Raw genomic sequence first — 24,780 nt, forward strand, 5'->3', positions numbered from 1 at the left:
TAACCGGTCCTCGGGCCCCACTCTCTCCTTTCTTTCCTTGCATTTTTCTTGCCACCATGACCAGAAGATTCCACCTCCTAAATCTAACCCACAATTCCATGCTCATCCATACACCAGGTGCCACGTTTTGGATGCTTATAACCTGAAAGCCTCCCCAGCACACCATAGTTGTGTGTCTAGTTCTGCCTATTCATAACCTCCACTCAGGGGTCTCTGCAACGTCAGACTCAACATGACTAAAACCTAATTTGCACCATTTGGCTCCTTTAAATTTTTTTATTCTTAAAAATAGATCACGAAGAAGGGTTTCATAACTATAGGGAGGCCTACTGCCTAACAGACAAATTCTTTTTTTTTTTTTTTTTTGCGGTACATGGGCCTCTGACTGTTGTGGCCTCTCCCGTTGCGGAGCACAGGCTCCGGACACGCAGGCTCAGCGGCCATGGCTCATGGGCCCAGCCGCTCCGCGGCATGTGGGATCTTCCCGGACCGGGGCACGAACCCATGTCCCCTGCATCGGCAGGCGGACTCTCAACCACTGCGCCACCAGGGAAGCCCCTAACAGATGAATTTTCACAAGGCCATATGATTCAACACTTGACAATATCATGTCTAACTGCCGTCACGCCAAAGCTGAAGTGGAAATGATGTGATTTCAAGAGTGTGACAGCAGTTGACAAGTCACCATTCGTCTCTAATTCTCAGGAACTTCACCTTGCTCCTGCCTCCTCTCTGGCTCTCAAAGCAGCCACACCCAGGTACATATGTTTGACCAGGAGACAGCACAGCCTGATGACCAGTGACTCAGAGACACCAGGGACTGCCCTCATCAAGACTTCGTCAGTCCATCACCTGAACCTGCCATCTGCAAGCAAGCACCAATTAAGTGTAAGGGAAGCTGGGTGTCCAGGAAGAGAAAAAGGGATTGCTGAGCACCTAGCCAGTTTCTACACGATCAATCAATTTGGCCACAAGATACCTGTTATATTATTTCTCTCACACCCTCAGCACGCTCATCCTTTTTATGTGACAACCCCACAGCCCATTCAATCACTGCCTCCATCAATGCTAGAATTTCCGTTCCTAACCTAACCTCAGACCTGGAGACTACAAACATATAGTTGTTGTTCAGAGACACAGTGAAAGGGACCTATTCAAACTGCTGAAGAAATAACTGCTAACCTAGCTTTCTAAACAACTCAGTAGTGCTTCTGAAGCAAGAGTATGAAATAAACTACTTCACATCATAAATGAGAAATTTAATGTAAAATTAATCTGCAGAAAACAAAATTCTTCTTTAAGGATTTTCTATTTAATGATGATGAAAAGTGATCCCAGGTGAAAGATCTGCGATGATAGAAGAAATGAGGATCCAAGGAGAGGTGCATCTGTGGATTTAAAAAGTGCTCATTATCTGTCTAAGACATGAATAATATTCCGTTATGAAGTTAGAATGATAGCATTACCATGTATAGCCTCAATAACATGTATATATATATATATATATATTTAAATTGAAAACCAATATTTTATTTTTTAATAATATGTACATATTGAGATGGGACAAATTGGTTAATGTTCTAAGTCTCTTAATATGGTGGAGGAGGAAGGTAAAGTGTCTGAAACTCCTTGTTCTATTATGTTAAATAAGTGTTTGTAATTTTTAGATTAAACAATACTAAGAATCAGGGTATACACTTCCAAACTAGAAGAAAATTTGGATTGTAAATAAGTAATCAATGGAAACTTTATAAAAAATGACCACCTAAAGAACAGTGAGGCAAAGAAACCTACAAAATAAAAGAATATATTTAAAGCCAAATACATCAACTATTACATTAAGTGAATATGAGAGAAATGTTCAAATTAGCAGTCAGTGATCTTTATTGGCCCAAAATACCCTGTATGAGGGATTTAATTTTCAGTGAATTTAAATTTTCATTCAAAGTACGACTAATTCCATGACACCCTCAGCCACCACCAGTGGAAAAGGAGCCAGAGGGTGGGTAGGGATGTCCTACGTTTGGCTGGAGAGGTGCCAAGATCTTTGAAGGTCATCAGGGTCACAACCAAGGTACGTTAAGGCCTAAAGCCAGCTGAGATGTCATTGGAAAACTGTAGTACACGTGCTTTTATTCAGAAAATCCCTAGGTCAGCAGCACTCTCTGGTGAGGGAGATGGGGTTGGGGAAAGGACAGTACAAAGGAGGAAAACTGTGATAGTGATTACAAAAATAGCTGCCCTTTATTAAACATGTTTATATATCAAGCATACCTATGTGTACAGACTCTGTATCCTTTAATCTACACAGCAGCCTGGAGAGGTGATCTACCCAGTTTACAGAGAAGGAAATCAAGACCTAGAGATCCCTGAGTTGCCCTCGGTGGTGCTTGGTAAGTAGCTGGGAATGGTGCCCCACAGAGCTGCAGCTCTGCCCACCACCCACATGGTCTCCTTCCCAGTATCATCTAATCTGGGCAGGGCCAAGGCCCCTCTGTGTTAGAGAAACAAAGCCATAGAAAAATGAACTGCCCAAGTAACCCTCCTGGGGACAGGGAAGAGTCTTGCTTTTTCTATGCCCCAGAAATGGCAGCCTTTGGCTTCACTCACTCAACCTGTTACTGTGTACTGATTGAGAAATCTAAACATGAGAATAGGACACGCCCTGCAGTCCCATGCATGTAGTGGGTTTTTACGAGATGGGAAAAGTCATTCCCTGGGGTTCACCACCTTATCTCAACCACCCATACATCCATACATCCTGTTAGCTCTGCTTCCTAACATGTCCCTGGGCATACTCTTCCCCCTAAGCTTAACACTGCAGTCCTGAGCCAGTCCACCATCAACACACTCCTGGATTATACTGCGGCTTGGCCACATGCCCTGCATCTGTTCTTGGCTCTACTGAGTACCTTTCTCACACACTAGTTAGAGGGAGATTTAAGAACAAATCAGATCATGTCTTTGTCCTATTGAAACCCTCCCACAGCCTCCCAGAGCGATTAGGATAAAATCTACATTTCTCACATGGCCTACAAAAACCTGTGCGTCCATCTCTGCATCCCACTCTACTTCACGCCTGCTACTCTCCTCCTCTCCACACTGGCCCAGCTCTTGGCAGCCTCAAAATCTTGGCCCATGCTATTGTCTTTTGCAGCAATACTATTCCCTATCTTTGAATCAGGCTTCCTGCCTACCAAGGAGTCTGCATGAAACCTATTCTGCTCTCCTTATTGGGCTCTATAATTTATTGATCATCTTCCCATTTTTACTGACAAGAATGCTAAAGCCTGGGGAAAAGAGACTTGTCAAAGTCTGGTGATGGGAACAGCTCAGAAGTGCTGGAATTCCAATCTATACTCAGTATCCAAGCCCTTAGCAACCAGCAACTAGACTACTCTTGCCCCTGTACATCTTTCCTCCAAGACCCAAGTTTTGAACCTACTCTTTTTTATGCCTTTGGGGGCCCTGGACAGGTTTCTACTGTAGCAGCAGAGTTGTTTTACTGCACCTGTTTTCATGTGTGTTTCCCACACTATACGGTGAGTTCTCTTCTTGCTCAAGAGCCAAGTCTTAGTCACCCATGTGTCTTTACTATCGATGATGTGTCAAGGATACAGTGTGTGGTAACGTGGATGAAGGATGACTCATGACTCTTGCTTATCATACCAGCAAGAACATACCAGACCCCTTTGGACACAGAAGTGAAGACTGAATGAGAGAACTGAACCCCAGGGTGTCCTTCCTCCATTGGACTGTGCATCATTCCTGCTTTGGAACAATTGGAGGCTCGTGTTTTTGTGTGAGCCATGTTATGGTACAGATCTTCCTGGTGTGGAACCAAGGTGTGATCTAGGAGAGGAGGACCTCCAACCTCTGCGATGCAGGGGTTCAGCTACCTGAGGCAGCTGAACCCCTGCGTAGCTACAGCAGAGACTGTGTACCTGAGGGATGATAGGGTTTCTCTTCAATATGAATTCTCAGATGTTGAGTAAGATTATTCCACTGACTGAGCAATTTGCCACAGTGGTTGTATTCAAAAGGCGTTTGCCTACTATGAGTCCTCTGAAGTAGACTGAGGTTTGCCCATGCGTGAAAGATCTACCCACGTTTCTCATACTCATCGGGTTTCTCTCCACTATGAATCCCTCAGTGGCTAGTGAGGGATGAACTAAGGCTTACAACTTTTCCACATTCACTGCACTCACAGGGCTTCTCCCCATTGAAGAAGACCTCACACATCTAATTGAGGATAGCTTGTCACAAAAGGTTTTCCTACATTCTTTACAGTAAAAAGGGCTTTCCTCCGGGGTGGGTCCTATGATGCAGATAAAATCAGAGCGGTAAGTGAAAGTCTTTCCATATTCACTGCATTTATAGGACTTCTTTCCAGCATGAATCCATGTATGTCAAGTTAAGGAAGAGCTGTCACCAAAGGCTTTTTCTACATTCTTTGCCCTCCAGGAGTTTTTCCCCCACTGGATAAAATCAGAGTGGTCTATGAAGGTATTTCCACATTCACTGCACTCATAGGCTTTCTGTCCAGTGTGAATATGCTGGTTCTCTGTGAGGTGTGACCTGTGATTGAAGGCCTCCTCACACTCAATGCATTCATATGGCTTCTCCCCAATGTGGATGCTGTAGTGTTGAGTGAGGCCTGCCCTCTTGAGAAGGGTTTTCCCATATTAATCGCATTAACAGGGCTTCACTCCAGGTTGAGTCCACTGATGTTGAAGATGGAAGCAATTATATTTTTCAACATGGATTTGGTTATTTACTGAGACTTCAGCAACTGTGAATTTGTCATAAGGTCTGAGTGGCTGGGGAAGCTGATGCAAGAGAGGGAGTTGACCAGAGGCACAGAGCAGATGTGCAGAGATCAGGTGGGAATCTGTCAGCATCATGCAGGCGAGAGATGACCATAGCACGGACAGGGTGTTAGTGGTGGAGCTGATGAGCTGATGGATTCAGATGTGTATGATGTAGAATGGACAGGCCTCAGGATGGCTAGATGTTGGGCTTGATGGTGATAGAGGTGTTGGGCTGTTGCCTGTGTTTCCTGCCTTCTCAACTTTCTAGATGGCAAGGTCATTCACTACAACTAGGGAGGTAGGAGGAGTGGTCAAGATCATGAGTTCCTTCTCAGGCATGATGAATATGAAATGCCTCTGAGACATTCACGTGGAGACGTGGGATTGAGGAGAGGGGTGAAATTTTGGAACAAACTCCAAGGGGCTGAGGAGGGGTTGGGCAGAAATATGTAGCTGGCTGTGCAGCCAGAGGGACGACCAAAGAGAGACCATCACTCTCATATGGTGCCGATCAACACAGTGATGGCTTCAGGTGCTCTCAGCAGCCCAGCTGTGGGACAGGCAAGGCCAAAGACACCTAAACGTTTTACAGAACAGAAGGGATGACGTGGGGAAAGGATTGCTTCTGAGTGTCTGATTGCCAAACAGAAAAATGTATGCATATATGGAGAGATAAATGGATAAAGAAGGTGGGAAATGGTGGGATGCAGAGTATAAATGGAGGTATTAATGGTAGAGAAAGAATGGCTCTTTTCATCTGAACTCTGAAGGAAATGTATGATATTACTCTTATTCATTATGATTAATATCATTACATACATGATATCAATATCAATATCAAAGCTAACTTTTTGTGAGGCACTATGTGTCAGGTACTATACTAAGTTTACATATTTTCTAGTTAGATCCTCAAACAATCCAATGGGATAAAATGAGATAATATTGGGTTGGCCAAAATGTTCGTTTGGGCTTTTCTTTTTTTTTTTTGTGGTACGCGGGCCTCTCACTGTTGTGGCCTCTCCCGTTGCGGAGCACAGGCTCCGGAAGCGCAGGCTCAGCAGCCATGGCTCACGGGCCCAGCCGCTCCGCAGCATATGGGATCCTCCCAGACCGGGGCACGAACCCGTATCCCCTGCATCGGCAGGCGGACTCTCAACCACTGCGCCACCAGGGAGGCCCGGGCTTTTCTGTAAGATGTTTCATTTGGGAAAACACAAACGAACTTTTTTGGCCAACCCAGTATTATTACTATCATTTTCTAACTGTAGGCTGAGTGTAGCAGACCAAGTAGAGGTTCACCAAACCCATTTTCTCTTCTCCTTGGGCACACAGCTAAGCCATTTCCTAGCTCTGAGAATACAGGTGTGGCCAAATGCCCAGGTTTCATTAGTGGGATGTTAGTTTCGTGGTGATGGCAATATTATGTGTACAAGTGGTATGACTTCTTTCATTCCTCTCTCATTTCCCCTCTGCTGGACAGAGAATGCCAGGAAAGCCTAAATTAAGCCACATGTTGACAATAAAAGGTACCTTGTTCCCTGAATAGCTCTGTGGTACAGAGCTTCCCACTGACTTATGCAGATCTTGACATGAATGAGGAAAAGAAAAAGACAAAAACAAAACTCCCTCTGCTGAGCTGCTGAGATTATAGTTTCTAGCATTAATTTAAATAAGCTGGCATTAACTTAGCTTATTTCTAACAATGATGAGATCACTCAACATCCCCATGGTCACAAAGCTGAAGAGAGACAAAGCCAGGTGTTAATCTCAAAGATATGGAGCCTACAGCCTGACATTTACCTAAGACAACCTACTCCTCCCCAAGTAATGGGGAAGAGTGTGACTGGGTGAGAGGACAGGCCAAAGGGCTCCATGGCCGCTGGGCCCCCAGGGAGGTCACAACAAGAGGCTTCCCAGTGGTCCCCTGCTGGTCTGCAGGGTGCAGTGACCCACCACCTGCTGGCTATTGGTCACCCACCTGGATAGGAACTTTAGGAGAGGCCTCTCTTCAGCATGCACAGATTTTGCTCATTCTCCAGCAGGTGGATCAGTTCTGGTTTTTGATTAGGATACTCTGATCATGGAAAAAAAGGACAGCAGTGTTTGAGTAAAGGCACAAATGAACCTCTCTTCTTCAGTATGATATTCAAAGATGGGATCTTGGAATGAGGCTGCTCCCACACCTGCAAAGAAATTGCTGACCTGTGAGTGACCTGGAAACCAAGAGCACAAACACCATCCTTGGACCAAAGGTCTGTAGAGGGTGGTGATGGCTGTCTACCTAACACCCATTCCCCCTGATCTCCATCCCACAGAGTCAAATTCAAGGGTACCCTTCCCTTTATACACAGACATGGGACCCCAGGAAGGTGACACCCTCATCTTGTAAGCTATTTTCAGTGTTCCAACCTCCCTGGGCATCAGAAGCACTTGGGAATGCCCGGTTTTGACCATGAGCCAAATGGAACGAAATTTCTGGGGAAGAAGCCTGGACAAGAATGCCTTAAAAGCTCTCCAAGTCACTCTGATTCACTCTGTTATAAAGCAGAAACTAACACACCATTGTGAAGCAATCATACTCCAATAAAAATGTTTAAAAAAATAAAAATAAAAAATGAATAAAACTGTTTTAAAAAAAAAGGCTCTCCAAGTGATTCAGGTACCCAGGGAGGACTGAAAAGTGTATGTTAACTGATGCCTGACTGTCTGACCTCTTTCTGTTTCATTTGGGAAATGTTGAGTGTTCTGCTGTCCTGGAGCTATGATCTGTGATGGTGCAAAGTGAGGCAAAGGGAATCTGTATAAACCAGAAGACATCTGCATCAACAGTCTCAGGACCGAAATTAATCCTTGTACTATGAATCTCACAAAAAAGGATGTTGAGTGAAAGACTCCGAACATAAAGCAGTGTACACTGTGTGATTCCATTCGTATAATGTTCAGGAACGGGCCAATCCAATCTCTGGGTGTGGAGGTCAGCAGAATGGTGTCTTTGGTGGGGAACTGACTGAGAGACTGGGGAAAACCTGCTTTGGGGCAAAAATTGCTCCATAACTTGATCCAGGTGGAAGTCATATGAGTGGGTACACAGAAAAATGTACAATTGAGCTAGACACTGAAGACTGTACATGTTATTGAATATAAGTTATACCTCAAATAAACAAGCATATTCAAATAATAACTCATGCTAAAAACTGTCATAGTTGTCTTTGGGCAGCAGCTTCCTGGAGGGGAGAGAACTGGGTTCAGAATGAGCAAAAGATACTGTGAGAATTAGTGGAGTAGCAACAGTCATGTCAGGAGCAGGGCCTGCCATGGGGTGTGAGTGACCAGGGAGCATTAGCTGTGTCCACTATTATAAACTGCTCTTTTAAAAACAGTTGACACATATTTTGTTTACTTAAATTGATTTCTTCAGAAGGGGAATCTTGTATCACTTGTAAATGGTAAAACTAGATTCCCTTTTCACAAATAGGTTACCATCAAAATATAACAATGAAAACAGAATAATGTTATAAGCTCCAGCAAGCTTATGTGGCCTGCCGTGCAGTATGAGTCAGGGACTGCTCCTTGTGTTGAAAAGGAAAATTAGCCAAAGTTAGGGGAGACATCAATGATCTCTCACTAAACTAAGACTCTCCTGACAAGAATCAGAGGCAGGAAAGAGAAGGGGAAAAGGAACGGCTTTCTCATGTATCCATCAATGACAGCTGATATTGTCTGCACACCCTCGAACATCATCTTCTGTACCAGCAGAGGATTGTGGCCCAGGCCTTAGGAAGCAAGGGATGATCATGCAGGCATCTGGGAAAAAAGCCTTTAAACTGAGATTGTGTAGTTTCACTGTTGCTGGGTGGCCTGCCTGACCCATGGACGTTTTGGAAAATGGTCTTTCATCTCTAGCCCCTGCTCACTGGGTTATGGGGACACCTAATCCAACAAAGCTTGACCATTCAGTTTCGCTCCAGTGAGAATCTGGAATAAGGGCCTCAGACTAAAGCCAGCCTGTACTAGGTATTGGAGTGAAGGTGGGCTTCATTTAGCTCTTGATTTTACTTCCTGTTTTTTGGCCCTTCATGGTGCTTGGCTGGACACAGGGAGACCAAGAAAGAGGAGGTGGGACAGGAACACAGCAGGAGTTACGGGTGGGAGGGAGGGTGGACTCCAGGGGCCTTGTGTACCAGTCAGGCCTGGAGTGAGAGGGTAAAATGAAGAAAGAGGCTGCGGGTTCCCCACACGGGAGGGAGGTGATCCTTACCCGGTAAGACCAGAAGACTGCAGGCCTCCAGGATTACCTCCTGATACAGGGTCTTCTGTGCCAGATCCAACTGCCCCCACTCCTCCCAAGTGAAGGTCATGGTCAAGTACCTGGAGATTATCGACATCTGGAAAGTCAAACAGAGACAGCCACCTTGACTTTGGGACTGTTAGATGAGATTAGAGTCTGTTGCTTGGTCACTGCTAAAGATACAGAGAGACTCAAGGCCTTAATCACCAAGCACATCTAGTGAGCCAAGCTCTTTGCTGTGTTCAATGTGGAGGCTGATGCTGCCTTTGACATAATGCAGTTGTGCCAGAGAGAAATGCCATCAATGGGCGAAGCCATTGGAGAAGGACACAAGGTTAGGACAAGTCCATAGGACTATAAGGTGCAGACAGTAAGTGCTCTGGTATGTCAGAGAATGGGAAAATAAGATAAAAATTCCAATAATAATGGCAGCAGCAGCTGAGCCTCACTGGTCCTCAATGTGTATCAGCACCATGCCAAGGGCTTCATATGGTCTGTTAAAGTATCTAAAGTCCCAGGTCTGGACCCAGAGTCCTAGGTTTCAGTCCATCCTTTAGAAACAAAAATTTGCCAGGTACATGACCTTGGGGAAAGCACTTCATTTTTTTTAACCCTCTTCACAAAAATTATTTTAAGTTAATTTTTATTGGAGTATATTTGCTTTACAATGTTGTTAGTTTCTACTGTACAGCAAAATGAATCAGCTATACATATACATATATCCCTTCCTTTTTGGATTTCCTTCCCATTTAGGTCACCACAGTGCATTAAGTAGAGTTGCCTGTGCTCTACAGTAGGTTCTCATTAGTTATCAATTTTATACATAGTATCAATAGTGTATATGTGTCAATCCCAATTTCCCAACTCCTCCCACCCTCCCTTCCCCCTTGGTATCCATACATTTGTCCTCTATGTCTGTGTCTCTATTTCTGCCTTGCAAATAAGATCATCCATACCATTTTTCTAAATTCCACATATATGCGTTAATATATGGTATTTGTTTTTCTCTTTTTGACTTACTTCACTCTGTATGACACTCTCTAGGTCCATCCACATCTCTACAAATGACCCAGTTTTGTTCCTTTTTATGGCTGAGTAATATTCCATTGTATATATGTACCACATATTCTTTATCCATTCCTCTGTTGATGGACATTTAGGTTGCTTCCATGTCCTGGATATTGTAAATAGTGCTGCTATGAACATTGGGGTGCAAGTGTCTTTTTGAATTATGGTTTTCTCTGGGTATATGCCCAGCAGTGGTATTGCTGGGTCATATGGTAGTTCTATTTTTAGTTTTTTAAGGAACCTCCAAACTGTTTTTCATAGTGGCTGTATCAGTTTACATTCCCACCAACAGTGCATGAGGGTTCCCTTTTCTCCACACCCTCTCCAGCATTTCCTGTTTGTAGATTTTTTGATGATGGCCATTCTGATTGGTATGAGGTGATACCTCAGGGCAGTTTTGATTTGCTTTTCTCTAATAATTAGTGATGTTGAGCATCTTTTCATGTGTTTGTTGGCCATCTGTATGTCTTCTTTGGAGAAATGTCTATTTAGGTCTTCCACCCATTTTTTGATTGGGTTGTTTGTTTTTTTGATACTGAGCTGCATGAGCTGCTTGTATATTCTGGAGATTAATCCTTTGTCAGTTGCTTCATTTGCAAATATTTTCTCCCATTCTGAGGGTTGTCCTTTCCTCTTGTTTATGGTTTCCTTTGCTGCGCAAAAGTTTTAAGTTTAACTAGGACCCAACTGTTTATTTTTGTTTTTATTTTCATTACTCTAGGAGGTGGGTCAAAAAAGATCTTGCTGCAATTTATGTCAAAGAGTGTTCTGCCTATGTTTTCTTCTAAGAGTTTTATAGCGTCCGGCCTTACATTTAGGTCTTTAATCCATTTTGAGTTTATTTTTGTGTATGGTGTTAGGAAGTGTTCTAATTTCATTCTTTTACATGTACCTGTCCAGTTTTCCCAGCACCATTTATTGAAGAGGCTGTCTTTTCTCCATTGTATATTTTTGCCTCCTTTGTCTAGATTAGGTGATCATAGGTGCATGGGTTTGTCTCTGGGCTTTCTATCCTGTTCCATTGATCTATATTTCTGTTTTTGTGCCAGTATCATACTGTCTTGATTACTGTAGCTTTGTAGTATAGTCTGAAGTTGAGAAGCCTGATTCCTCCAGCTCCATTTTCCTTTCTCAAGATTGCTTTGGCTATTCGGCATCTTTTGTGTTTCCATACAAACTGTAAAAATTTTTGTTGTAGTTCTGTGAAAAATGCCATTGGTAATTTAATAGGGATTGCATTGAATATGTAGATTGCTTTGGGTAATATAGTCATTTTCACAATATTGAGTCTTCCAATCCAGGGACATGGTATATCTCTCCATCTGTTTGTGTCATCTTTGATTTCTTTCATCAGTATCTTATAGTTTTCTGTGTACAGGTCTTTTGCCTCCTTAGGTAGGTTTATTCCTAGGTATTTTATTCTTTTTGTTGCAGTGGTAAATAGGATTGTTTCCTTAATTTCTCTTTCTGATCTCTCGTTGTTAATGTATGGGAATGCAAGAGATTTCTGTGTATTAATTTTGTATCCTATGACTTTACTAAATTCATTGATTAGCTTTAGTAGTTTTCTGGTGGCATCGTTAGAATTTTCTATGTATAATGTCATGTCATCTGCAAACAGTGACATTTTTACTTCTTCTTTTCCAATTTGGACTCTTTTATTTCTTTATCTTCTCTGATTGTCATGGCTAGGACTTCCAAACTATGTTGAATAATAGTGGCGAGAGTGGACACCCTTGTTTTGTTCCTGATCTTAGAGGAAATGCTTTCAGTTTTTCACCATTGCAAATAATGTTTACTGTGGGTTTGTCATATATGGCCTTTATTATGTTGAGGTAGGTTCCCTCTATGCCCACTTTCTGGAGAGTTTTTTTTTTTAACATAAATGGGTGTTGAATTTTGTCGAAAGCTTTTTCTGCATCTATTGAGATGATCATATGGTTTTTCACCTTCAATTTGTTAATATGGTGTATCACATTGATTTGCATATACTGAAGAATCCTTACATCCCTGGGATAAATCCCATTTGATCGTGGTGTATGATCTTTTTAATGTGCTGTTGGATTTGGTTTGCTAGTATTTTGTGTTTATGTTCATCAGTGATATTGGCCTGTAATTTTCTTTTTTGTGTGATATCTTTGTCTGGTTTTGGTATCAGGGTGATGATGGCCCCGTAAAATGAGTTTGGGAGTATTCCACCCTCAAGCACTTCATTTCTTTGAGCCTCAACTTCCCCATAGATATAGTAATAGTTACCACATCACTAGGTTGTTCTGAGAATTAAAGAAAAAATGTTGCAAAAGCAAACACTGGAGTGAATGGCTTATGTAAGGACTGAGTGTGTGTGTGTGTGTGTGTAAGAGTTTGGAAGTTTCTTTCTTCTTTTTTTGTAATTACTAGTAATTGTATTTCTTAGAACCATATCAGATTTACAGAAAAAGTCAGCAGATAATAGAGAATTCCCATATCTACCACTTCCCTCCCCAGTTTCCCCTATTATTAACATCTTACATTAGTATGGTATATTTGTTACAATTAATGAACCAGTATTGATATGTTATTATTAACTGAAGTCCATAGCTCATTCTGACTACCTTAGTATTTATCTAATGTCACTTTCATGTTCTAGAACCCCATCCAAGATACCATACTACATTAGTTATGCCTCCTTAGGCTCTTCTTGGCTGTGACGGTTTTTCAGACTTTGCTTGTTTTTGATGATCTTGACAGTTTTGGTCAGGTATATTGTAGGATGCCTCTCTATTGGAACTTAACTGTTGTTTTTTTTTCATGATGGTGGGACTTTTCTAATGGGCCTATCATTGTGGGGGAGGAAGATCACAGATGTAGAATGTCATTTTTACCACATCATAGGAAGGGTACATACTATCAACGTGATTTATGGCTGCCTATCGATGTTCACTTTGATTACTTGGTTGAAGTAGTGTTCATCAGGGTTCCCCACTGTCCATACTGTACTCTTAGAAAGTAAGTCACTATGCACTGCCCATACTTAAGGAGTGGGGAGTTATACTCCCTCTCCCTTGGTGTGCAGTATCTACTAAGTTTTTTAGAATTCTTCAGCACAGGAGATTTGTCTTTTATTCCCCATTTATTAACTTATTCAATAATCTATTTGTATCAATATGTATTCATATACTGTTGTACTTTGAGGTATAATTATATATATACACACACACACACACAGATACACATATATATATATACTGCTACTCAAATTTTTCCATCTTTGGCTAATGGAAGCTCTTTCAGTTGGTTCCCTGTGTCTCTTTGACATACTCCCATAATTGTGTGTTTTTTTGGAGAACTTCCTTACTTTCTGGCATTACTAGATTGACCCAGTCCTAGACTCAGCCACTTCTCCAAGAAGCCTTGATTCATTTTATTAGAGAATTTTATTAGAATCAAGATCTGAGCACTAGGTGTGCTCACTGTTACTTGGGATGTCATTGCTTTCAGGCCCTCTCATCTACAAAACAAAGAAATAGGTGTATACACTAATCTGTATCTGTATAGACCATCTGTATCTATATAAAATTAAACATGAGTTCTTACTGATGCCTCCACTCTAACCCACTATCACATGGATCATTCTAGTCTCCTTTCTTTACTTATCTGTAAATTCCTGCTCCAACAGTGAGACACCTGGCTCCTACCACCCACCATCCATTTACTTAATAGTTCAATTCCAGGGTACATATATAGCACTATCAGAATTGTTAACCTGTACTCCTGCGGGGACAACTTTATCAACTAAAGTGCATATTTGCAGTTCAATTTGCCTTTAGTCTTATAGATCCCATTCATTTCCAAAGTTACTTAGGTCAGCACCTTTTCCCCATTCCCTCTGAGGTTGTTTCATACATTCATAATAGAGTTAGATTGTCTGGTTGCAGTATGCTTTATTTTCTGGGACCTCTCAATCTCCTAAATTGTTATTTTAATTTGCACACATTAAGGTTCACTTTTTGTATTGTACGGTTCTATGGGTTTTGACAAATATATAACAGTATTAGAGAATAATTTCACAGCCATAAAAATCCCCTGTACTTTAAATATTCATCCCTCCAACCTTCCCTCTAACCCCTAGCAACCACTGATCTTACTGTATCTATAGTTTTGCCTTTTACCGAATGTCATATAATTAGAATCATACAGTTGCCTTTCCAGACTAGCTTCTTTCACTTAGCAATTTGCATATAAGAATACACATTAAGGGGCTTCCCTGGTGGCGCAGTGGTTGAGAGTCTGCCTGCTGATGCAGGGGACACGGGTTCGTGCCCCGGTCCAGGAAGATCCCACATGCCACAAAGCGGCTCGGCCTGTGAGCCATGGCCGCTGAGCCTGCGCATCTGGAGCCTGTGCTCCGCAACGGGAGAGGCCACAACAGTGAGAGGCCCATGTACCGCAAAAAAAAAAAAAAAAAAAGAATACACATTAAAAAGGAGAATTTAATGAGTTCCCACATACGGATCACTCAGTTTCAACATTTATCCTAATTTTTGCTACTCTTGTTTCATCTGTCCCCTCTTTTTTTTCCTGGTTGGAGCAGTTTAAGGAAAATCCTATAATTACTTCAGTATGCATCTCCCACAGATAAGAACATTTAAAAAATATAACCATGCCAATATCATACCTAAAAAATGTAAAAAGATTCCTTAATACTCAGTTTGTACTTAAAATTTCCTGATTATATCAAAGATGGCATTTTATTGTTGGTTTGTTCAGTTCATCATCCAAACAAGACCAAGCTCTCTTGCTCTCTCTCTCTCCCTCTCTCTTTCAATCTCATAAAGAAGAAAAATCTTTTGTCATCACAAATGAGATGTTGGGCAATGGAATAAATTCTTTCATCAAACTCATTTTGGTGTTGGTTACAAATATAAACATCAAGAGATTTTTTTCAGAGAGCCCAAGAGAGAGTAGATATTAATTAGAATGAAATTTCAGCAAAGCAAGCTGAATTTTGTTTTGTTTTGTCCTGGTGCTGCATCATTTCTGCATCATATCCACTTAACATGAGCAGAAGCAAGAACTACAATCCTGAAGCCTGTGGAACAAAAACCACGTTCACAGAAAGATAGACAAGACGAAAAGGCAGAGGGCTATGTATCAGATGAAGGAACAAGATAAAACCCCAGAAAAACAACTAAATGAAGTGGAGATAGGCAACCTTCCAGAAAAAGAATTCAGAATAATGATAGTGAAGATGATCCAGGACCTCGGAAAAAGAATGGAGGCAAAGGTCGAGAAGATGCAAGAAATGTTTAACAAAGACCTAGAAGAATTAAAGAACAAACAAACAGAGATGAACAGTACAATAACTGAAATGAAAACTACACTAGAAAGAATCAATAGCAGAATAACTGAGTCAGAAGAACGGATAAGTGACCTGGAAGAAAGAATGGTGGAATTCACTGCCGTGGAACAGAATAAAGAAAAAAGAATGAAAAAAAAAAAAGAAAAAAGAATGAAAAGAAATGAAGACAGCCTAAGAGACCTCTGGGACAACATTAAACGCAACAACATTTGCATTATAGGGGTCCCAGAAGGAGAAGAGAGAGAGAAAGGACCCGAGAAAATATTTGAAGAGATTATAGTCAAAAACTTCCCTAAGTTTTTTTTCCCTAGCCACCCAAGTCCAGAAAGTGCAGAGAGTCCCATACAGGATAAACCCAAGGAGAAACACGCCGAGGCACAAAGAAATCAAATTGGCAAAAATTAAAGACAAAGAAAAATTATTGAAAGCAGCAAGGGAAAAATGACAAATAACATACAAGGGAACTCCCATAAGGTTAACAGCTGATTTCTCAGCAGAAACTCTACAAGCCAGAAGGGAGTGGCATGACATATTTAAAGTGATGAAAAGGAAGGACCTACAACCAAGATTACTCTACCCAGCAAGGATCTCATTCAGATTCAATGGAGAAATCAAAAGCTTTACAAACAAGCAAAAGCTAAGAGAATTCAGCATCACCAAACCAGCTCTACAACAAATGCTAAAGGAACTTCTCTAAGTGGGAAACACAAGAGAAGAAAAGGACCTACAAAAACAAACCCCAAACAATTAAGAAAATGGTAATAGGAACATACATATGGATAATTACCTTAAACGTGAATGGATTAAATGCTCCAACCAAAAGACACAGGCTCGCTGAATGGATACAAAAACAAGACCCATATATATGCTGTCTACAAGAGACCCCCTTCAGACCTAGGGACACATACAGACTGAAAGTGAGGGGATGGAAAAAGATATTCCATGCAAATGGACATCAAAAGACAGCTGGAGTAGCAATACTCATATAAGATAAAATAGACTTTAAAATAAAGAATGTTACAAGAGACAAGGAAGGACACTACCTAATGATCAAGGGATCGATCCAAGAAGAAGATAAAACAATTATAAATATATATGCACCCAATATAGGAGCACCTCAATACATAAGGCAACTGTTAACAGCCATAAAAGAGGAAATCGACAGTAACACAATAATAGTGGGAGACTTTAACACCTCACTTACACCAATGGACAGATCATCCAAACAGAAAATTAATAAGGAAACACAAGCTTTAAATGACACAATAGACCGGATAGATTTAATTGATATTTATAGGACATTCCATCCAAAAACAGCAGATTACCCTTTCTTCTCAATTGCACACAGAACATTCTCCAGGATAGATCACATCTTGGGTCACAAATCAAGCCTCAGTAAATTTAAGGAAACTGAAATCATATCAAGCATCTTTTCTGACCACAACGCTGTGAGATTAGAAATCAGTTACAGGGAAAAAAATGTAAAAAACACAAACACATGGAGGCTAAATAATATGTTACTAAATAACCAAGAGATCACTGAAGAAATCAAAGAGGAAATCAAAAAATACCTAGAGACAAATGACAATGAAAACACGACGATCCAAAACCTATGGGATGCAGCAAAAGCAGTTCTAAGAGGGAAGTTTATAGCAATACAATCCTACCTCAAGAAACAACAAACATCTCAAATAAACAACCTAACCTTACACCTAAAGGAACTAGAGAGAGAAGAACAAACAAAACCCAAAGTTAGTAGAAGGAAAGAAATCATAAAGATCAGAGCAGAAATAAATGAAATAGAAACAAAAGAGACAATATCCACTTAGCACCACCACCTGTGCAGAAAATAATCTATGCAAATAGTTGGTCTACAGAAGTCATGCTCAAAGTGTGAAGCAGAGACTACTGAAGCAGAGACTCTGGCAATGGAGCCCAGCAATCTCTGTGTTAACAAGCCCTCCAGGCGAGTCTCTGCTTAAAATATAAGTTTCTGGTGTACAGCATTATAATTCAGTATCTGTACAAACTGCAAAGTGATCACCATCACAAGTCTACCATCCGTTGCCATACAGTTGACCCCCTTTATTTTTGCCCATTCCTCATCCCCATTCCCCTCTGCTAATGACTAACCTGAGCTCTGCATCTATGAGTTTTATTTCACTTGTTTGTTTGTTTTTAGAGTCCACATATGAGTGACAAGGGGTTAATATCCAATATATGTAAAGAACTCATACAAGTCAACAACAAAAACCCAAACAATCCAATTTAAACAATGGGCAGAGGATCTGAATATTTTTCTTAAAAAGACATACAGATGGCCAATTCAGGCACATGAAAAGATGTTCAACGTCACTAATTATGGAAAATGCAAATCAAAACCACAATGAAAAAGGTATATGTAGGGCAAACAAAATGAAAAAAAAAACCCACAATGAGACATCACCTCACACTGTTAAAATGGTTATCATTGAAAAGATAGGAAATAACAAATGTTGGAGAGGGTGTGGAGAAAAGGGAATCCTAGTACACTGTTGGGACTGTAAATTGGTGCAGCCACCATGGAAAACAGTATGGAGATTCCTCTTAAAAATAGAGCTACCATATGACCCAGCTATTCCACTCCTGGGTACTTATCCAAAAAACACAAAAATACTAATTTGAAATGATATATGCACCTATATGTTCATTGCAGCACTATGTACAATAGCCAAGATACAGAAACAACCTAAATGTCCATCGATGGATGAATGGATAAAGAATATGTATATATACACAATGGAATACTACTCAGACAGTGAGAGGCCTGCGTACCGCAAAAAAAAAAAAAATCACTGAATTCCATTGTATGTATGTACATTCATAAGGCCTTCCTCTAACGCGAACTATCCAATATTTAATGAGGCTGAAGCTTTCCTAGAGACTCTCCCATACTCATTGCATTCAGAAGGTCATTCTCCAGTGTGAAATCTCTGGTGTTCAATAAGGCTGGAGCTTTGGCTAAAGGATTTCCCATATTCATTGCGTTAATAAGGCCTTTCTCCAGTGAATTCACTGGTGAGAACAGGTCTGTATTTGCACACTGAAGACTTTCCCACATTTGTGGAAAGCCTAAGTCCTTTTTCCATTGTGGACTCTCTGGTGCTAAACAGGCATGTGTTTGTGGTTGAAGGCTTTCCTGCATTTGTCACACTTCTAATCATTTTTCCTACTGTGAAAAGTCACCCCACACTCAGTGCTGCTGTGTGGCTTCTTCTGTTGTAAGTGGCCTGGTGCTACAAGAGGCCCAAACTGACCAGGAAGCACTGCCCAACTTTGTTACAGGTGAAGGAATTCCTTGGCACATGGAATGTGTAGCTCTTCACAAACGAGGCCCTGCCACATCCCTTCTGAAAGTTTTTCTCTACAGTGCTGCTTCTGGTGAAGGTTTACACTGAATGAATTGTTTCCCACATGCTCCATAAGTGTATGGTTTTTGTCTGGGATGTGTGCCCCTTTCCTCAGCCAAGTGCAAAATGTCTTTCAAGAGAGAGGCACTGATAAAATATTTGAAAATGAAGCAACTGACAAAGGATTAATCTCCAAGATTTACAAGCAGTTCATGTAGCTCAATAACAAAAAAAAAAACAACCCAATCCAAAAATGGGCAGAAGACCTAAATAGGCATTTCTCCAAAGAAGATATACAGATTGCCAACAAACACATGAAAGAATGTTCAACATCATTAATCATTAGAGAAATGCAAATCAAAACTACAATGAGATATCATCTCACACCAGTCAGAATGGCCAACATCAAAAAATCTGGAAACAATAAATGCTGGAGAGGGTGTGGAGAAACGGGAACACTCTTGCACTGCTGGTGGAATGTGAATTGGTACAGCCACTATGGAGAACAGTATGGAGGTTCCTTAAAAAACTACCAATAGAACTGCCATATGACCCAGCAATCCCACTACTGGGCATATACCCTGAGAAAACCATAATTCAAAAATAGTCATGTACCAAAATGTTCATTGCAGCTCTATTTACAATAGCCCGGAGATGGAAACAACCTAAGTGTCCATCATCGGATGAGTGGATAAAGAAGATGTGGCACATATATACAATGGAATATTACTCAGCCAGAAAAAGAAACGAAATTGAGCTATTTGTAATGAGGTGGATGGACCTAGAGTCTGTCCTACAGAGTGAAGTAAGTCAGAAAGAGAAAGACAAATACCGTATGCTAACACATATATATGGAATTTAAGAAAAAAATGTCATGAAGAACCTAGGGGTAAGACAGGAATAAAGACACAGACCTACTAGAGAATGGACTTGAGGATGTGGGGAGGGGGAAGGGTAAGCTGTGACAAAGCGAGAGAGTGGCATGGACATATATACAGTACCAAACATAAAATAGATAGCTAGTGGGAAGCAGCCGCATAGCACAGGGAGATCAGCTCGGTGCTTTGTGACCACCTAGAGGGGTGGGATAGGGAGGGTCGGAGGGAGGGGGACACGGGAGGGAAGAGATATGGGGACATATGTGTGTGTATGACTGATTCGCTTTGTTGTGGAGCAGAGACTGGCACACAATTGTGGGGCAGTTGTACTCCAATAAAGATGTGAAAAAAGGGGAAAAAAAAGACAGAGACACATGTCTCACAGGGGTGGGCTTTCTGGGGAAAGGGACCTGCTTCGGGAGTCCTGACCTGTGACATTTCTTCCACAGAAACACTCTGCTCAGAAGGTGCCTCCTCATCTTCCACTCCATGCCAATTACCTGAAATCAAAGAAATACAGGTGAAGTGCAGTTGGCTCTGGTGGGACAGGGCAACCCCAGTCACAAATGTGCATCTGATACACTAATGAATGAGTGTATGTGAGTCCATAGGATTATTGTCAGGAGGAGGGAATTGGAGTCAGGTTGAGAAGTAGCTGCTGTGCAGTAATGGTCCTCTAAAGGTCACAGCATCGGGGAAATGAAGGATACAGTGAAGGACCAAGTGAAGGAGAAAGGGTGGGGTGCAGCACGAAGAGGAGAGCCAGGTCTACAACTCACTCTGAATGGTTTTCAGCACTTGCCTGCTGATAACACAGGAGTGCTGTGCAGAAGGATGTATATGGGCCCAAGAAAACACAATTGCATCTGAGTAGCTCTTGTTCAAAGACTACTTAAAGATATGTGCACATCTCACAACATAATACGTGTGGTGCAATGGTGGAGAACACTGTGAGATGGAGCAGTGGAGAAGAATGGGTGAGATGTGGAATCCACTGTGAGAACTCAGGATTCACCCTGGGCTGAGAGTCAGTGTAGAAATGACAAGTTGGCAAGGTGTCAAGAATGAAGAAGGGAAGGTAGAAATGAGGTGTGGCCACTGGCACCAAAATAGTAATGGAAACAGAACGGAATTATGGTATGAAGTGAACACAGCCGTGATGTCACATCCTCTTACCTGCTACTCAATAGGGCCAGGGACCCTCTGAGCCCATTTTGTGGAGCTGGAATCATGCCCACCCTGAGAAGCACCCATAGCTCTTCCCCTATCCCCAGGTGAACATAGTACCTGGATGACGCAAGTTCTAAGGAGAAGACTGGACAGGTGAGTGGCCAGCACTGGCCAGAGCAACTCATAGGAAAGAAAACTCAATATTACCAAAAAACCCTCAGAGGAGGATCTTGCAAGAATAGCCCGTGGGGGACTTCCCTTGTGGCGCAGTGGTTAAGACTCCGCGCTCCCACTGCAGGGGGCCCGGGTTCGATCCCTGGTCAGGGAACTAGATCCCACATGCATGCTGCAACTACGAGTTCGCATGCCACAACTAAGGAGGCAGCGAACTGCAACTAAGGAGCTCACCTACTGCAACTAAGACCCAGTGCAACCAAATAAATAAAATAAATATTTTAAAAAAATAGCCCATGGGCCACAAAAGTAGTGACCATGTCAGTGACTGCGATTACTAGCATAGGCAGATATAAGGATACATCAGCTAGGGGAAGGGAGTAGACCCTAGGGCAGAGGCGTCACCTGGCCAGAGAAAGGGAAAGCAAGGTGAGGTCCCAAAGGCTAACTTCAAGACTCCTGACTCCTTCCCTGCAAGGCTTTGGGGCAGCACGTACTGGGGCTAAGTGGGAAAAGGACAGGACAGTACAAACAGCTCAGCCCTAGCAACCAGAGCACCTACCCGGGGAACTGGGGAAGAAAGCAGGGCCCGTGGTCCTGATGTGAGAAAGACTAATCTGTTCCTGGGGAAAAGGAAAAGGTATTGGGGCAGGTATGAGGGTCTTACCTACAGAGGCCATAAGTGCAAAGTTCTCCATCATCACATCGTTGTATAGGAGTTTCTGAGCCTCATTAAGGAGAGCCCATTCCTCCCTGGAGAAGTAAACTGTCACGTCCTCAACGGTTATACTGCCCTGCCATGATGAGGAGAGAGGAAACCATGAACAGCCTCTCTCTCAAGGACCTCCAATCCATACCCCCACATATCCAGCCCACACTCACACTTCTCCCCAGCTCCACAACTCAGGTGAGGTATCGGACCCTGGTGCCATTTGCGTCTACTCTCTCCTCATGGCCCCGTTAATTACTGTGTCTGGCCCTTGGCAACATTAGGCAGGTGGGCACATGGATGCCATTAAGATCTGGACCTGCCATGCAGGAAGTCTCCCAGATGGTGCCTCCCAAGCACCACCTGGGCCCAAACTTGGGTCCACCTTCATCCTTCAGTCCCCAATACCAGGACCCTGGCGACATCAATTCATACTTCTTCTCCACATGCACATCGTTCTTTAAACTGTGCCTCTCCCAGACCCCACAGCCACCACCACCACCTCCCTGCCCCATGCACGTGGGGAGACCATAAATCTCTCCCTGGCTTCCTCATGTGTTACTTCCCTCATGGCATCAAGATTATGCAAATGCAAACAGGATTCAGTACTACTCCAGACCGTCAATGGCTCCTGCTGCCAGGGCAGCCTTGAATCCTGCTATGAAAGCCTCACTTCCTGGTTTATTGCTTGTGTCACCCCTGGCCATTCAGAACCATATGCAGACTTCAGATCCCACTGGTCCTCTTCCACTTCTGTGTTGCACTTGCTGTCCCCTTATTAGTCACAACCCTCCTTTCTCAACCTAACCCTCATTCAGAGACCAACCTCAGGGCTCCCCTCCCCCAGCTTAGTGACTCTATCAGACAACCACATTTTCCCCTGAGCTAATCCACCAGCCTGACTGAAAAACTCCAGTGTCACCAAAAATCCTGGGAAGTCCATAGATATGTGAATAGGAATCAGCCTCAGCCTCATGTTTCCTCAATTATACCTAGGCCTCTGCATCCGTCTCAGTGTCTACTCTACCCTTGGAAGTCTTGACCACCTGCCAGACCATCCTCTTCTCAAATCCCCTTTCATGGCCGGTTCTCTCCCTCAACTGTGCTTGTGACGCATACCACCCCTAACCAGGTGCTCTAACAAGAGACCCAGTCCTGGGGCGCCACCTTCCCTTTCCTGGACTGCTAATAGCATTGCCCCCATAACCTGAAGATTCCTCCTCCCAAGTGTGATCCACAGCTCCACCTCCTCTTTTTTAAATTAATTAATTTTTGGCTGTGTTGGGTCCTCGTTGCTGCGTGCAGGCTTTTTCGAGTTGAGGCGAGCTGGGGCTACTCTTCGATGCAGTGTGCAGGCTTCTCATTGCGGTGGCTTCTCTTTGTTGCAGAGCAACGCTCTAGAGCGCAGGCTCAGTAGTTGTGGTGCATGGGCTTATGTACTCCGCAGCATGTGGGATCTTCCTGGAACAGGGCTCAAACCCGTGTCCCCTGCATTGGCAGGCGGATTCTTTTTTTTTTTTTAACATCTTTATTGGAGTATAATTGCTTTACAATGGTGTGTAAGTTTCTGCTGTATAATGAAGTGAATCAGCTATACATATACATATATCCCCATATCCCTCCCTCTTGCATCTCCCTCCCAGCTTCGCTATCCCACCCCTCTAGGTGGTCACAAAGCACCGAGCTGATCTCCCTGCACTATGCAGCTGCTTCCCACTAGCTATCTATTTTACATTTGGTAGTATGTATAAGTTCATGCCATTCTCTCACTTCGTCCCAGCTTACCCTTCCCCCTCCCCATGTTCTCAAGTCCATTCTCTACGTCTGTGTCTTTATTCCTGTCCTGCCCCTAGGTTCCTCAGAACCATAAAAAAAATATTCCATATATATGTGTCAGCATACGGTATTTGTTTTTCTCTTTCTGACTTACTTCACTCTGTATGACAGTCTCTAGGTCGATCCACCTCACTACAAATAACTCAATTTCGTTTCTTTTTATAGCTGAGTAATATTCCATTGTATATATGTGCCACATCTTTATCCATTCATCTGTTGATGGACACTTAGGTTGCTTCCATGTCTGGCAGGAGGATTCTTAACCACTGCGCCACCAGGGAGTTCCCTCCACCTCCTCTTGGATACACAGAGTAGCCACCACCATTTGGATGTCTCCACCTTGAACAATTCCCTGGAGTTTCAGACATTTATGTCCAGCTGCCAACCTGATGCCATCAAGCAGTATTCTCTGAAACATCTCAGATTCTTAACATGGCTAAAAAAAACCCAAACTCCAAATAGTCCCATTGAAAATTATTGCCAACCTTCCTTTCTTCCTTCCAAAACCTCAGGGTAATCCCTGACTCCTACCTTTTTCTCTCTCACCGTCAACATCAGAAAATCCAGTCAGCCATACACAAAAACAGATCCAGAATCTAAACACTTCTCCCACTTCCACGGCCACCACACTGTCCAGTCACCACCAATACTCACCAGGACTATTGCAGTAGCCTCATCCCTGGTCTTCCTGCTTCCTCCCTCACTCCCTCAAATCTGTTCACTCTGCAGCCAGAGAGAGTCTGCTAAGACCTGAGCCACATAACCTCCTTGTTCTCATCCCATTGCTCCCATCCCTCCAGGAAAACATCCAACTTCTCAGGCTACCATTCCAGGCCTGACTCTTCCTCTCCTGACTGCTACAAAGGAAAGAGAAACACCGAACACTCCCAGCTCAGTCTGCTCTTCAAGCACTTGGACATGCTGCTACCTGTGCCTGGGATAAACTACCACACCTCATTCCCGTGGTTGCCAGACATAGGAATTATTTCATATAAACTCTGGCCTAGGGTTTGGCGTTTCTCAAGAGTCCCCAGGCCAAAGGGCTAGGAGAGTGGCAGTCTGAGTCCTAGAGCATCACAATGCCAGAGAACATGTGTGTGTGAGGAGGTTGGGACT

The 24,780-nt window shown here is 42.6% G+C and overlaps 1 protein-coding gene across 1 annotated transcript; it reads right to left on the reverse strand.

The window, feature by feature from the left end:
- Nucleotides 1-1,251: 1,251 nt before the first annotated feature.
- LOC307066983 (zinc finger protein 550-like) lies at nucleotides 1,252-24,429 on the reverse strand. The gene is made up of 6 exons (XM_079724194.1): nucleotides 24,319-24,429; nucleotides 21,787-21,913; nucleotides 20,205-20,275; nucleotides 9,070-9,196; nucleotides 6,790-6,885; nucleotides 1,252-1,388 (listed from the first exon to the last, which is right to left on the reverse strand). The coding sequence occupies exons 2-5, from the start codon at nucleotides 21,818-21,820 to the stop codon at nucleotides 6,803-6,805; spliced, it is 315 nt and encodes a 104-aa protein (XP_079580320.1). The 5' UTR covers nucleotides 21,821-21,913; nucleotides 24,319-24,429; the 3' UTR covers nucleotides 1,252-1,388; nucleotides 6,790-6,802.
- Between the last annotated feature and the right edge of the window lie 351 nt (nucleotides 24,430-24,780).

This window comes from Hyperoodon ampullatus (genome assembly GCF_949752795.1).
Source record: "Hyperoodon ampullatus genome assembly, chromosome: 18".
Lineage (NCBI taxonomy): Eukaryota > Metazoa > Chordata > Mammalia > Artiodactyla > Ziphiidae > Hyperoodon > Hyperoodon ampullatus.

Bases quoted from the DNA above. Each gene is read 5' to 3' on its own strand.
- LOC307066983 (XM_079724194.1), bottom strand. From the start codon at position 21,820: ATGATGGAGAACTTTGCACTTATGGCCTCTGTAG. The intron at 9,197-20,204 runs GTCAGGACTCCC...TTGACTTTCCAG, and splicing joins CTGTGGAAGAAATGTCACAG to ATGTCGATAATCTCCAGGTA. The intron at 6,886-9,069 runs GTAAGGATCACC...TTCCATGATCAG, and splicing joins CAGTCTTCTGGTCTTACCGG to AGTATCCTAATCAAAAACCA.